Source organism: Vulpes vulpes, chromosome 13 (assembly GCF_048418805.1).
Source record: "Vulpes vulpes isolate BD-2025 chromosome 13, VulVul3, whole genome shotgun sequence".
Classification (NCBI taxonomy): domain Eukaryota; kingdom Metazoa; phylum Chordata; class Mammalia; order Carnivora; family Canidae; genus Vulpes; species Vulpes vulpes.
In genome coordinates, this window is record NC_132792.1 from 143,089,445 (window position 1) to 143,104,460 (window position 15,016).

A 15,016-nucleotide genomic window follows, 5' to 3' on the forward strand; every position below is an offset into this window, starting at 1 on the left:
AACACTCTAGGCCTTGCCTTCATGCCTGGCATCATGTTAGGCTCCGTGTTACTTGGGGGAGACAAGATCTTCACATGTGGAAATATGAGTAGTAGTTGTGCAAAAAGGAAATCCAAGAATCACATTGGGGGTATAAACTATGAACATGTCAGGAGTCAGGCAGGAAAGAATGACTGTCATTTGGGGGAGTGAAAGAGCTTTCCTGACAGTCCTTTGGAGATCCAAAGCAAAGCACTTCGCTTCTCCCTTGCAAGAGTCTTGATGAAAGATGATTTGTGTTCTCTTGTTCTCACTCTGTGAAGCTCCCTAGCTGTGTTTCATCCATTGAAGCATCATTTGTTAAAAATCCAAAAGGCAATAAAGGGTAGACGTGTACTTGGCAGGACCATCTAACCACAGACCTTGATCCTTAACCTTTCACTTCTGACTCCAATCATTGCCACATGGAGGCTGATGAATGAGAGAAGAAGCAATCCAAGTGTGCTGGTTCGCTGGGGAGTGGCTGCTGATCTAGCCCCAGAGGAGAGAGCACGGGGGTCATAGACGAGTCTCTGTGGCTACAGTGAAGCCAAGGTCAGGAGTTCACTTGCCACTGTGGCCAGGGATGTGGGCTTTGTACCATGGCCACAGGAGCCATCTCTGGTGCCAACTCATCATCTTCTGAACGTCTGCTGTCAAAAAAGGCAAGAGATGTAGGTGACAGGCAGGGAGATCTGCCTCCTGCACATCACTGGTGATAATCAGAAATGCTTCCCATGTGCAAGGATGGCAACTCAGAGTTATTACTGGTTCTGAGGCTTGGCTTTAGAACCCTGGGCAGATAGAAAGGTACTTGGCATTGGCTCTTTAGGGACAAAAGTTTCATGCTAATAACTTACTGTATGAGCTTGGAGAAATCATAGCCCCTCTGAATCTGATGTGTCATCATCGAGGATAAAAATAAGCATATTAATCCGCAGCATTAAGGTACTATGTAAGTACAAGAAAATGTTGACATTTTCACAAGTTCAGAGCTTCGATATAGAGTTTTATTTACCATTCTTTTTCAAAGGTGAAGAAAATTGTTTTCTCCAGAAGTAACTTTCACCAAGAGTACCAGATTCCTTTATAGGCCTTAATTATCAACACATTTCCTTTTAAAATTTTTATATTTTGTCAAACTATCCATGCACATAATTGAAAAAGCTCAAAGGGTCCTCTAGGGTTTATTATAAAATTAGAAGTCCCCTGCACATCACTCCCCTGTACCATCATGTCCCTCTTCTAGAAGACAGATAACTTTTAACTCTAACAGATGATGAGATAATTATAATATTATATCCATGTTTCTAACTAATATGCTCATGTTGCTACTTCTTGATTCTCTGGATTTACTTTAGACATCATCTATTGGCTGTCCACTATAGAAGACGAGGATTTAGCTCTCTGTCTTCTCTGTGCCCACTCAGGACAAACACATTTTTCCCAATTCCCAGTCCTCTTGATAGAATCACATGGTAATTTAAGATAGGTCAGTGGCCAGTGTTTTTTGTTGTTAGAGTTATGCAAACCTAATTCCAAGCTGAGCCACTTTTCGAATATGGTTAGTCTTCTTTCCATATTCAACATAAAAATGGACTTTTTCTTTTGCTTAGTTTTATTATTCCTAATACAATCTAAAACCAAGCCCTGATTGTCTAAAACCCCTGTTAGAATGGTCAGATTTGTCAGATGTTCTTTTTGCATATTTGTAAAGATGTCTCTCCTGGAGCCTTTTTTTTTTCTCCAAGATTTTATTTATTTATTCAGGAGAAACACAGAGAGAGAGAGAGGCAGAGACACAGGCAGAGGGAGAAGCAGGCTCCATGCAGGGAGCCCAATGTGGGACTCCATCCCAGGACCCCGGGATCATGCCCTGAGCCAAAGGAAGACACCCAACCACTGAGCCACCCAGGCGCACCTCTCCTTGAGCCTTCTGATGTACTCTTATCTGAGTGGTGCCAGTCCTATCCACCCCAACCTAGGATGCCCCTTCTTTTCCTCTCTGTGTTGATGCTCCTGTCAATTATGTCTTACTTCCTCCGCGTTTTCCATGATCTGCCTCCTCCCTTCTTCCTCCCCCTTCTCCTTCCACATCAGCTAGTCACTTTTGAGAAAGTGCAGGGATAAAGTAAATCCTTACAACCTTGCTTGTGTGAAAACGCTTTCTTGTCGCTTCACGTTTGATGAACAGCTTGGCTAGGTCTCATCTCCTCTTTTTACTGAAGCTTTGGAAAGCTGAGTAGTAAAAGGATCTACCTCATTAGGATTGAGAGGCAAGCTAAACATGAAATTGTTTCCCTTTCATTTCCTGATCTCATCATGATTTTGTAAGGGGGTACATTTTGGTTTGAAGCTCCTCAGAAGCATTTGTGTGGACAAACAGTAGAGGTTTTGAGTTCACTTGGTAAAGCAAGAGAAGTGACGGCGCTTGCTGGACCAGACGCAGATTCAGTAAAGGGGAGGCTGAAGGCCCTTTTCTTTCCCCATTCTTCTCTGTTAATGCCATGAGACAGCTTCACCTGATTTGGCAGGTGACATAGCTACCTGGAAGAAATTTCATCTGTACAGCATAGAGAAGTCACTATGCAGGTAATTCTGTCTCTGGAAAGCAGAGATAATTATTGCAATTAGCAAGTCAGAAGCTTGGACCCACGGACCAGAGCTTGGCAGACTCATCCTTGTAACTAAACAATCTTTGCAGTAGTTGGGACTGTCAGTGGTTGGAACACTATGAGTCCCTCTTGATTCCTATATTCCTGGCTCTCTGGTTAAACAGAGATGCTGCATAGCTCTTGGAGTTAGCCATATGGGGCCTGGAAGCCAGTGTTGAATACAAGAGGGCTGGGGCATTTTTCTGATATGGTCACACTGCAGGTTCTTACCAGGACTTGAAATGTAGACTCTTTTGTCCTTTTATGAATCTGTTACACAAGTTTCGTGTCTGCTGGTTGACTCCAAATCCGTGCCTGCTACAAGAAGAGATAAAACCATGAAGAGCCATGGAGAATTCTAAATTTCTTTCTTTCTTTTCTTTCTTTTTTTTGTTCTCCATATGCCTAGATTTAGCTTTAATCATCTGTCAGCCTCACAGGATTTTCCTGTTTGCTTTCATATCAAATGTGGATTTTATTCCTCATTTTCTTGTTATTTCCTGTAGGCAGATTACAGTGTTCCATTCTGTGCTCTGGAATGGGAATTCCTTGCCTGTCCTTGATCCCTTCGTGCCTTTAGTGTTCCTTTCAGACCACGAGTATGCTTTTTCTTCAGAAGGAAAAAAAATCAATTTCCTCTGAGCTGAAGAATGGCCCATGGTTTTTATTAGCCTCCAATGCTGTGTTAAATTTTCTTAATAAAGAGCATTTTTGAGGTCTACAGACAGTGTCTGAAACAACTACTGTTCAGTTTCAGGGCCAGACTCAGCTTTGGCCACAGTCCAAGCTTTTTTCCCCTTACTTGTCTCTCGAGAACTAAGAACTATGTTTTCTGATTGATTGCTTTTATCTCTCTCTTGGGTTCTCAGGCATCCAGATGTACCTCTGCAACAGAGAACACTATGGCTACCTGCCCATCCCCCTGAAGCCCCATCAGACCCTGCAGGAGGACATCGAGAACTTCATCCATGTGCAGATAGAAGCAATGAGTAAGTGACCTGGGAGACTGGGTGATGATGGCTCTTGTTCCATTGCCACCGTGACCATACCAGCTACTTTCCCCCCTCCCACGACTGAGATCTCACAGCCATCAGGCTGCCGTGGCTGAAACATAGCATAGCCATTCATTTGTTCATTCACCCTTAAACTTTTCCTATGTGACAAATGAATATGACAAGCTCCTTAAGGAGCTTCTGACGCAGGTGGTGAGCTGGGCACACAGGAAAGACATCTCACATGATGTCCTAAAGGCTCTGATGGTGATTTGCGGTGTGGATTTAAACTCTAAACTTTCACTGCTTTTTAATGATATGACTTTGGAAAAGTAATCTAACTTCCTTTGCTGTGAAATGGACATAAAACCTTAGAGTTTGGGAGCAAATTCTCTATGATATATGTAAAACGTCCAATAACAATAATTATGATTTCAACTTAATAATAGCTTATCATGTAACAGATACTAGGCTTAACATTTTTTTTTTGTCCATGGTCTCATTAGTCCTTACAACAATCAATGAAAGGGTTTTTGTTATCTCCATATTACAGACGAAGAAATCGAGGTATAAAAGGTGTCAGTAACTTGCCCTAAATCGTTTTGTTAAAGAAATGACAGATTTGGATTTGAACCAGTCTTGCTATCTGCAAAGCTCATGTCCTTAAACACTGCATCATTATTGCCTCTGGGTCTAGCATGGTGTCAGAACCAATAAATGTTCAACGATCAGTTGCTGTACTAATTATGATGTATAATGTGCAGTGGTGGGTAAAGGAAGAGGTAATGGATAAGCCCTGCCCAGGGGAGGATGTTGGAAATGACTTCCCAGAGGAGGGAATGTTTGCAGTTCATTTTCACACAGCATCTGAGGAATTCTGTTGTTCATCACGGGAGTGTAGGATGTGTGTGTGTGGGCAGTGAGGATGGTTGGGGAGGCAGAGCAGGAAGTGAGACTGGAAAGTGGGCAGGAGCCCAGCCAGAAGAACCTCTAATGTATAAGAAGGTGTTTGGACTTTTCCTGAAATGAGGGGACCTCTTAAAGAGATTTGTAGCAGAGGAATGTCTGATTGAAATCTGGATATAGAAAGGTCACTCTCTTGGTAAGAGAAGTATGGCTGGAGCAAGGTGGGACAGTGGATGCCTGGTCTCAGGCCAGAGGTGAAGAGATAATTTTGGACATTACATGGTAAAAGAGGCAAAAGATGGGGAGGATCTGAGCTAGGGCAGGCCTCAGGCAGTGGAGAGAAAGAAAGAGATTAAGAGAACCTTGTGACACAGGCTTGAAGGGACTCAGCCAAGAGTCTGTGGCTTAGCAAAAGGGAAGCAGAGAAAAACTTCTAAGTTCCATCTTGAGTGCTTTGGGATAGCTGTAGGAGTTTTAAATGGTGTAGAGCACTTAGAATAAAGGAGACATTTACAAAGAAAAATAATGAGTTCATTTTTAGGCCCATTGAATGGCCTGTGAATATCTATTTCCTGCTGCCCATCTTCAGAGAATAAATGCCTTGTTCATCCTATTTGTCTTGAGGTGTAGTCCTTTGCCGGTCACCTAGGAGGCTCCCAGTAAATATTTGTTGAATAATTGAGTGAATAAATGAATAGTTTAGGTTGAAATGTCCAGTGAGTAGATGGAGAGATGACTCTATCAAGCCTAATGACGTTCATCTGAGATTCATCAACGAGATATTGTGATATCACAGCATTTCAATAAACCACAAGTGTGAGATGTGGAAGGGCATTCAGGTAAGATAAAGACTGACAAGAAGCTCAATGGGTTTTTTTCAGCTAATGCCCATAACAAGGATGGTTTCAGAAAAGGTTGAATCAGAATTCAAAGTGTTTGAGAAGTGACTAAGAAGCAAGGAAATAGAGAAAAAGCAGATTTTCTTTTTTTAAGAGCTATGGTTGGGATCCGAAGGTAAAAAAGACAATAATAATTTAAAAGATTAATCAGAAGATTCCTTTAAATAGTAGGCTCGCCTACTGAATTTACATAAACTTCTGTTTGCAAAATATCAGTCAGCTCAATATACCAGAAGCACAGCAGTGGTGCTGAGCAAAGTATATCCATAGACTATACTTGGAATGAGGAGAGAAGCACTCCTACCATCACAACCTTTGCATGCTGATGTGCATGTGAGTTTGTAAGCCATTCAGTCTTTAGTCATCTCAGTGTCCCTGGGTTTGAAAAAGACAACAAGAGACACTATTGTTCTCTAAGTATATAGAGAATAATAGGGATGATGAACAAAAAAATCCAGCACTTGTTGGGTATAGTCTTTTAGCAACCATTTCTTTTTTTTTTAATAAATTAATTTTTATTGGTGTTCAATTTACCAACATACAGAATAACACCCAGTGCTCATCCCGTCAAGTGTCCCCCTCAGTGCCCGTCACCCATTCACCCCCACCCCCCACCCTCCTCCCCTTCCACCACCCCTAGTTCGTTTCCCAGAGTTAGGAGTCTTTATGTTCTGTCTCCCTTCCTGATATTTCCCACACATTTCTTCTCCCTTCCTTTATATTCCCTTTCACTATTATTTATATTCCCCAAATGAATGAGAACATACACTGTTTGTCCTTCTCCGATTGACTTACTGCACTCAGCATAATACCCTCCAGTTCCATCCACGTTGAAGCAAATGGTGGGTATTTGTCATTTCTAATGGCTGAGTAATATTCCATTGTATACATAAACCACATCTTCTTTATCCATTCATCTTCCGATGGACACCGAGGCTCCTTCCACAGTTTGGCTATTGTGGACATTGCTGCTAGAAACATTGGGGTGCAGGTGTCCCGGCGTTTCATTGCATCTGAATCTTTGGGGTAAATCCCCAACAGTGCAATCGCTGGGTCGTAGGGCAGGTCTATTTTTAACTCTTTGAGGAACCTCCACACAGTTTTCCAGAGTGGCTGCACCAGTTCACATTCCCACCAACAGTGTAAGAGGGTTCCCTTTTCTCCGCAACCTCTCCAACATTTGTTGTTTCCTGCTTTGTTAATTTTCCCCATTCTCACTGGGGTGAGGTGGTATCTCATTGTGGTTTTGATTTGTATTTCCCTGATGGCAAGTGATGCAGAGCATTTTCTCATGTGCATGTTGGCCATGTCCATGTCTTCCTCTGTGAGATTTCTGTTCATGTCTTTTGCCCATTTCATGATTGGATTGTTTGTTTCTTTGCTGTTGAGTTTAATAAGTTCTTTATAGATTTTTAGCAACCATTTCTTGAAAGAAGATAAATTGTTGGGGTAGGAGATGGATGGTGGAGAATAAGAATTGAATAGGGAGCTCGTTCATTCTGACAGTATTTCTTAAACCAGCTCTTAGGAATTTCTTTTGTGAATTTCTTTAATACACACTGTTTCTGCCTGTTGTCTATGTTCTAGACAAGAGTGGTATCTTACTGCCTTTTATCCCAAGCACCTAGCACAGTGCATGACATACAGTTGGTTCCAAACAAATATTTGCTGAATGTATGACCAAACAAGTAAAAGAATGAATAAGGGAATGCACGAAAATTATACTGCAAAGAGCATTGAATCTGAATCCAGAATAATGAATTTCAACTCAAGTCGTCGCTTATGAAGGGAGAGTTCACCTCTCTGAGCTTTAGTTCCTATATCTATAGAGTGAGGATAATAGCATTTACTTTGCAGGGGTGGAAGAGGCAAATGAAATGATGTACATCAACTCCATAAAATACTGAAGCATTGCTGTTATTATTAGGACTCACTTTGACTCTTGGTAATGCGCTACCCCGTACCGCCCCTGTTTCCTGGCCATCAGACTTGACTCCAAGTAGAGGTCGACTCAGAGATGGCCAGTAAGAGCCTTGCCTTCTCTTGTTGTCCCCATAGAACTGAGAGCACAGAAGCTTCTCTGTATGTAGAAACACACACATTGTCAATAAAGTTTTTAATTATTATAAATTACAAATACACATAACACCATGCTACGCAAGTAGAATTCATCTGAGAAGAACCTGTAATTGGTAGCTGTCATTATTGATTTCCCAATGCAGACCAACTCTAATGCTAGACACTTTATATATGGTGTTTTATTTAATTCTTCTATTTATCTTCTTTAGCTATAATTTTGTTAAAATTTCAGATTCTGAATTTTAAAAGGTAGAAAATAATTGAAGTAAGAAAAATAATTAGACAAATAAACGTTTGAGGGTAATAACACAGAAATATAGACTGGAGGCCCCTGAAGGATTAAGAAAAGGATTAATAATGAAATCATACCTGTCAAGTGTCCTCAGGAAAGATGAGCCAGATGTTGAAAGCATCTGACACAGCATCTGGAACCCAATGGGCAGTAAAGAAATGGTTGCTAAAAGACTATACCAATTGAAGCATTAGAACAAGAATTATATTTATGTACAAACATTGAATGTCTTTTTACAATCAATGAGTCACTCTATCAAGGTACTGAATATTCAACACATTTTAACCAATTCTCTGTTTGGGATATATATATTTAACTGGAAACATAGGGAAAACACAAAAAAGATCCTGATGATGCAGTATAGTGCTTTGTAAGAGGAGCAGATATAAAAGCAGTTGGAATTTGGAATATGAAGAAATTGCTGTAGGCAGGTGTATTCTAGGAGACATTCAAGTCCTGGTGTTTCTCAAGCTGGACTTTGCTAGTGTGAAGTTTAAACAGGAGTGATACAGTGAGGACACTATAGGCAGAGGAAGAAGACCCAGCAAAAATATCACTCAAAAAGCATTCTCACTCTGGAAGAGAGTTGGCTTTGAATAGTAGAAGAAAATTAGATTTGAGGGTTGGGGTGGCTTAATTGTTGTGGCCCTTGAATTTTCCAGCTAAAACAGAATGCCCATCCTAAAAGCAGTAAGGAGGCAAGGAAGTTTTTAGAAGAGAGAGTCAGGCTATAAGTACTTATTAAACACTTACTGTATTCCATGGATTGTTCAAGATGCTGGAGATACAGCAGTGAGCAAAACTAGCAGAAGCTTCACCATCAATGAATTTATTTTTTAAAAAGATTCTATTTATTAATTCATGAGAGACACACAGAGAGAAAGAGGCAGAGAGAGAAGCAGGCTCCATGCAGGGAGCCTGATGTGAGACTCCATCTCCAGACTCTGGGATCACGCCTTGAGCCAAAGGCAAGACGCTCAATTGCTGAGCCACCCAGGAATCCCAATGAATTTATATTTCAACACAGAGAGATAGACAATATATCAGTGGAGCAGCCACATGGATGTTTGGGGAAAAAGTGTTCTAAGCAGAAAGAACTAGAGGGGCATCTGGGTGGCTCAGTTGGTTAAGCGTCCAACTCTTGATCTCAGCTCAGGTCTTGATCCCAAGGTCATGAGATCCCACACTGGGCATGGAGCCTACTTAAAAACAACAATAACAAACAAACTACAGAGACTGTTAGGAGAGCTTGTTGGCAGAGCCAACAGGACTTACAGAGACCTGGATGCAGCTAATGAAGGAGGGGAAGGACTCCAGATGACACCAGGACTTTGGCCTGGCATACCACTTAATAAAATGGGAAAAGATTTGAGGAGGGAAAGTTTAGTCATGTAAGCTTATGATATTTTTTTAAACATCCCAGTGGAGAAGTTAGGAGATATTTGGATGTGAGTCTGGAGTTTAGGGAAGATACTCCAGCTGGAGACAGACATTTGAGAGTCGTCAGCATTAAAAGGACATTTTAAGTCATGGAACAGTGTGAACTTATTTAGTAAAAGATCATAGGAAGAGAAGAGGGAAGAGAAGAGGACAGATCCCTGAGGGAGACAAACAGCCAAAAAGCTAGAAGGAAAAATTGAGAAGTGTCTCAGGAAGGAGCCAGATGCTGCTGAGAAGTCCAGTAAAAGGAGGATAGGGAATTTAACATTGTTTCTGTCAAGATAAAGATCTGTGATGACCTTATAAGAGCCACTGCAGTACAGTAATGGGGACCCAAGCCCATGGGAGTAGGCCAAAGGGAAGACAGTGGAGATATGAGAAAATGGAATCTTGTTGTGATGGGGATAGAGAAATAGGATGGTGGTTGAAAGGGAATGAGAGGTCGAAAGAGAGATTTTTTTTTTTTAAGATAGAATTTTAGCATATTCATATACTGAGAAGAAGGATCCAATATATAAGGAGAACTGGATGATACAGAAGAGAAGAAAGTAGTGTAAGGCCGAAGTCTTTGAAAAAGCAAGAGGAAAAAAAAGAAAAGAAAAGAAAAGAAAAAGCAAGAGGCTTTGTAATCTACGACGGTAGGAGTTGTCCTGGATGGGAACAGAGATGCTCCTTTGCAGAGGGGAAGGCAGCAGGTGTAGGTACAGATGCAGCTGGGTTTGTGGATTTGAGGCGGAAGGAAAAGGTAGGTCTCATTTGAATATTTTCTTTATGAAATATGTAGTACATCAGTACGATACTGGAGATGTCAGGAGAGAGGACAAGGCATAAAACATATCTCTTGGAGAGTGGGAAAGCAAATTTACTATGGAAGCATAGTTGCATCATTTGGCAGTGCTGAGTGCCAATGTGACATCTGTGGTTGTAATTTTAAACTGATTCAGTCAACACAATTGTGTGAATTTCTCTCGCAGTATTCTTGGTGCTAAGTAAGTGGATAACCAAGTTTAAGCAGGATTGGGATTTTACCAAGCAAGAGCAATGGAAGCAAATCAAGAGTCTTTACAAGGGGCTGTGGACTGTGGGCCACCGGGGTCGGTGAAGGATCTCAAGATGGCTGGGCGAAAACTTGTTCTAGAAACCATTGACTGGGTAGCTTTTGGGGACATCATACCCTGAAACCAGAAGGCCATTGCCAACTCCCTGAAATCCTGGAATAAGATGCTTACCTCCAGGTTGGCTACTCTTCCTGAGAAACCACCTGCTATCTACTGGGCTTACTACAAGGCCAATGTGGCAAAGGCTGGCTTGGTAGATGACTTTGAGAAGAAGTTTAATGCCCTGAAGTTTCCTGTGCCAGAGGATAAATACACTGTTCAGGTGGATGCTGAGGAAAAAGAAGATGTGAAAAGCTGTGCTGAGTTTTTGTCCCTCTCAAAGGCCAGGATTGAAGAATATGAAAAAGAGCTAGAGAAGATGAAGAACATAATTCCATTTGATCAGATGACCATTGAGGACCTGAATGAAGTCTTCCCAAAAACCAAATTAGAACAAGAAGTATCCCTATTGGCCTCACAAGCCAATTGAAAATTTATAAACTTGGGATCCCTGGGTGGCGCAGCGGTTTGGCGCCTGCCTTTGGCCCAGGGCGCGATCCTGGAGACCCGGGATCGAATCCCACGTCAGGCTCCCGGTGCATGGAGCCTGCTTCTCCCTCTGCCTATGTCTCTGCCTCTCTCTCTCTCTCTCTGTGTGTGTGTGACTATCATAAATAAATAAAAATTTAAAAAAAAAGAAAATTTATAAACTTGAGTTGAGGAGAAAGCCCTGGCCCTCATATTATAAATGTTGGACATTAAAAATAATGATACGGTGAAAAAAAAAAAGAGTCTTTACAAGGGGTAGTTTGAGTGCCAGCCCAAGAAATCTAGGTTGGGTACCAATGGGCATGAGGACATGAAAGAGGTGATGGATGCAGACATGGTAGTGGGTCACTGAAAGAACGATTGTTGGTGCAGGACCTAGAAGCCCTGTTGTTGGGTACATCACCACGCTGATGCGAAAGTTTTGAGAATGATGGCAGGGACAGTGAGACTGTGAGCCAAAGGCTGTCATCATCAGTGGCTGAGGAGGCGTGATTATGGGGCAGAGGGTGCTCAGATACACTTCAAAGAAGCTGGGGGTTTAGATGGACGGAAGGGAAACAGTTTGGGAGTGAGTCAGGGGAGATGAGAAAAATCAACTTCTACTCTGAGGGGTGAAAGGGAAGCAGTGTCCTCCAAGGAAAGCCAGGTTTTGGCTAAAATAAAAAGATAAAGAGACATTCAGAGAAAGGAAGGGACTTGCAATGTCAAAGAGTTGATGAATTACAGCTGGAGCTTCAGAGAGCAGAGTGAGGAGCTGGGGTAGGGTGCGAGACGGGGTGGAGCACCAACTACGGCACACCGGAAGCACTGTGCCCATCACTCTACACATACCTACTCACTTCATATGTTAGGAGCCATACGAAAATTTGGGAATGTGCTTCCTGTACAGAAAATTGCAGGATGAATGACAGGAGGCTAGATCTTATAAAGGTGAGAGAAGCCCATGGGTTATATGAGGCATGAGGGGATTGGTCTTGCAAGCCAGAGCCTGAGGTGATGGGAGATCTTAGGTGCCCACTCTCAGTAACAACGTTCTGGAGCCACAGAATGTCATGTAAGGATTATTAAGATTATTGGACGTAAAGTCAGAAGGTCCAATAATCATACCAATCACTCACTCTTTGATCTTGGGCACCAATTACTATTTGACTGTGGGCAAGTCTACGTCTGGGTGCGTCTCAATTTCTTCATCTATAAAAACAACCAACCAAAAGATAAATGAAAATAAATGATGTTGTGAATATGAAAGCACTTAATAAATTGCAACATGTCGGGTGCGACTGTTGTGGTTGAGAATAGCGTTGTGCTTGAAGATTATTTTGGCAATAGTGTGTGTAAGGAGTGCATGAGAGTTAGAAAAATTTTAAAACAGCCCAAGCAAGGGGGCGCTTGGGTGGCTCAGTCGGTTAAGCATCTGACTCTTGATTTTGGCTCAGGTCATGATCTCAGGGTCATGAGATCAAGCCCCGCATTGGCTGAATGTGGAGCCTGCTTAAGATTCTCTCTCCCTTTGCCCCTCCCCACCAGCTCGTGCTCTCTCTCTCTCTCTCTACAATTAATTAATTAATTAAATCACATACGCACAAAAATTATCCCAAGCATGGTGAGTGAGGATCTGAGCTAGGGTGGTGGCTGCAGCAATTGAAGAAGTTCAAGAAAACTTCAGGATTATACTGAAATGACTATGATTTAATTAGGATTTGGTACAAGCACAATCTCTCAAATATTTTGGGGCACGTGTCTGGGCTGGTGCCTTTTACGCTGGATGGTGTGTGCTCCAGCATAGACAATAGAAGAAGCAAAAAGTATTGGTCACCCAGAAGCAAAGACTTAGCTAACTGAGCTGCTGTGAACTTAGCCCAGTCACCAAGGCCAACTTGATGCCAATGGCTACCAAGGACTAGCTTTGGGGGCAGGCTGAGTAGGAGTAAAGGGTTCAGGAGTCAGACTTGGGTTCAAATAACAGCTCCATCAGCTCTGTGAGCTTGGGCAAGTTATTTAAGGCTTTGTTTCTTTATCTGTAAAAATAGGGACGCTTGTACTTATCCCATGGTACATGTTGTGAAAATTAAATAACTGTGATTATATATGTCAAGAGTGTAGCTCAGAGTTCAGCAAATAATAAAATCTCTGTAATAGTAGCTATAATTATTATTCCTAGGTCATGAAACTATCCAGGAGCCAGTGGACATATTGTCTCAATTGGTGTGGCACAGTGAGAGACTATGTCTGGGAAGGGATTCAATGAGGGATTGATAAATTATGAACCATAGAGTCAGAAATGACCCCATACCAATACTGGGATATACCTAACCTTCAACTCTGATGAAACAAAGACGCATCCTTTCTCCTTGCACAGTAAATTTCTTAGGTCTAACTTGTATCATTCCCTGCCTTTCCCTGTGGCTTAGCTCTGTCTTCAGTAACAAAACCTAGGCATATTTCTCATATTTTTGCTCAATGGTGGCTTTCAGGAGCCAGCCACTTGTGGCTTGTGGGGGACACTTGTCCTGTGAATGCAATGACTGTCCATGTTTGATGAGAGCAAAGTGGCTAAAAGCAGTCTCTTTGGCCAAAATGTTAAAGCCACGCAACCCATGTGAGTGCCAAACAGAGACCAACAGCATGAAAAGGGTAACTCAAAATATAACCCCCTCCCAGCCCCAAGACCCAACGAGGGAGAGCCAGACAGCTCCTCAAACAACATTGTGAACAAAAAGGAGTTTGTATGTTAAGTTTCTTTCTCTTAAAAGCCCGACTCTGTACATGGTGGCTCCTCAAACAATATTTGTTGATTTAAAAAAATTAATGAGGAATGGGGTAGAGCAGAAAGGAACAAAATATTCTGGGCTTCTAATGGAAACAGAAACACATGCACCGTATATTCACAGAAATGTGACCATAGGGGTCAGGGTTGAGGTAATGAGACCAACTCTTGTGTTTGGCTTAGGAAACCTGTCTCACTACCTTCTAGAACTTCACATCTGTCAATCGTAAGTGAAACTGGATGTCATGGTTTCTCTTTAATATCCCAGGGAAGGGTAAGTTAAACAAATAATACTCTTTCGACAGTGTCTCAGAAGGATGAAGAGGTTGTGCTGGGATATCCAGTAGTGACTCACAGGCTTCATACAGCAATGGAGTATTTCTTGCTATGCAAAGTCCACAGTGGTCTTGGCGTCCTTCCAGGCAGCTGTCCTCCATATGTTGGCACATCATTCTAGGCTGCTTCAAATGTGTGGCTTCTCCGTTATCAACATCTGCTACTGTGACCATTGTGGTGGGCCAGGGCAGAGGTGGAAAGAGGGCTTGGAGAGCTGAGAAGCAGCAGTTCACAAGGCCATGACCAACTTTAAGGGTGAGGAAATGATTCTCTCATCTGCCTGGAACAGGAGAGTTGGGTACTGCTGAATAGTAGTGATGGCCATCACCACCAGTTCCTCAAACCACCCGAGCGACCAGCTCTCACTGTATTTTCTTTGTATTACCCCTTTAAGGAAAATCAAATGAGTATTTTGGATTTGCAATTCCAGAAATCTTCAAGACCTTTCCAGATTCTCCACTCAGCATTGCTTCCGAACTTTCAAATGTGTAGTTTGTAGTGAAAACTTTTTTTGGAGTATCAAATAAATAAATCTTTTATTGCTTAAGATGCAGTGTCCCTCCCACCTGGAAATTTACCTGTTAGCTCTGTCCCAAGTTTTGGGATGCGGGCTGGCCCTCAAAGGCGAGTTCCTGTTAAAATAAAGGACCTTTTGCATACCTGGAGCTAAATCTGCCTGGATGGGATAAAAATAGTCCCAGACTAGTCCCCTTTAAAATATACAGAGAACACATTATTTAGAAGAAGTCTGGCCTACTTTCGAGGTCTTTCATTATGAGCCACAGCAAGTAACAGCTTAAAAGTTACTGAGTTTTTACTGTGTCGCTTTACTGTGGTGAGTGCTTTACATGCACGTCTCATTTAAATTTCACAGCACCCTAAGAGATATGCTTTTATTATCCTGATTTTCTACGTGGAGAAATAGGCTTGGAGAAGTCACTTAACTCTTCCAGACCTTCACAGATCAAGTTCAGACCCAGATCATCT

The 15,016-nt window shown here is 42.0% G+C and overlaps 1 protein-coding gene across 2 annotated transcripts in view; it reads left to right on the forward strand.

The window, feature by feature from the left end:
- Positions 1-15,016, forward strand: part of COLGALT2 (collagen beta(1-O)galactosyltransferase 2) — a 115,496-nt gene that overhangs the window by 83,995 nt on the left and 16,485 nt on the right. For both annotated transcript variants that reach the window (XM_026001174.2, XM_072733183.1), the window contains exon 6: positions 3,542-3,661. In XM_026001174.2, the coding sequence (XP_025856959.1) occupies positions 3,542-3,661 (120 nt within the window). The remainder of the gene's footprint in view (positions 1-3,541; positions 3,662-15,016) is intronic.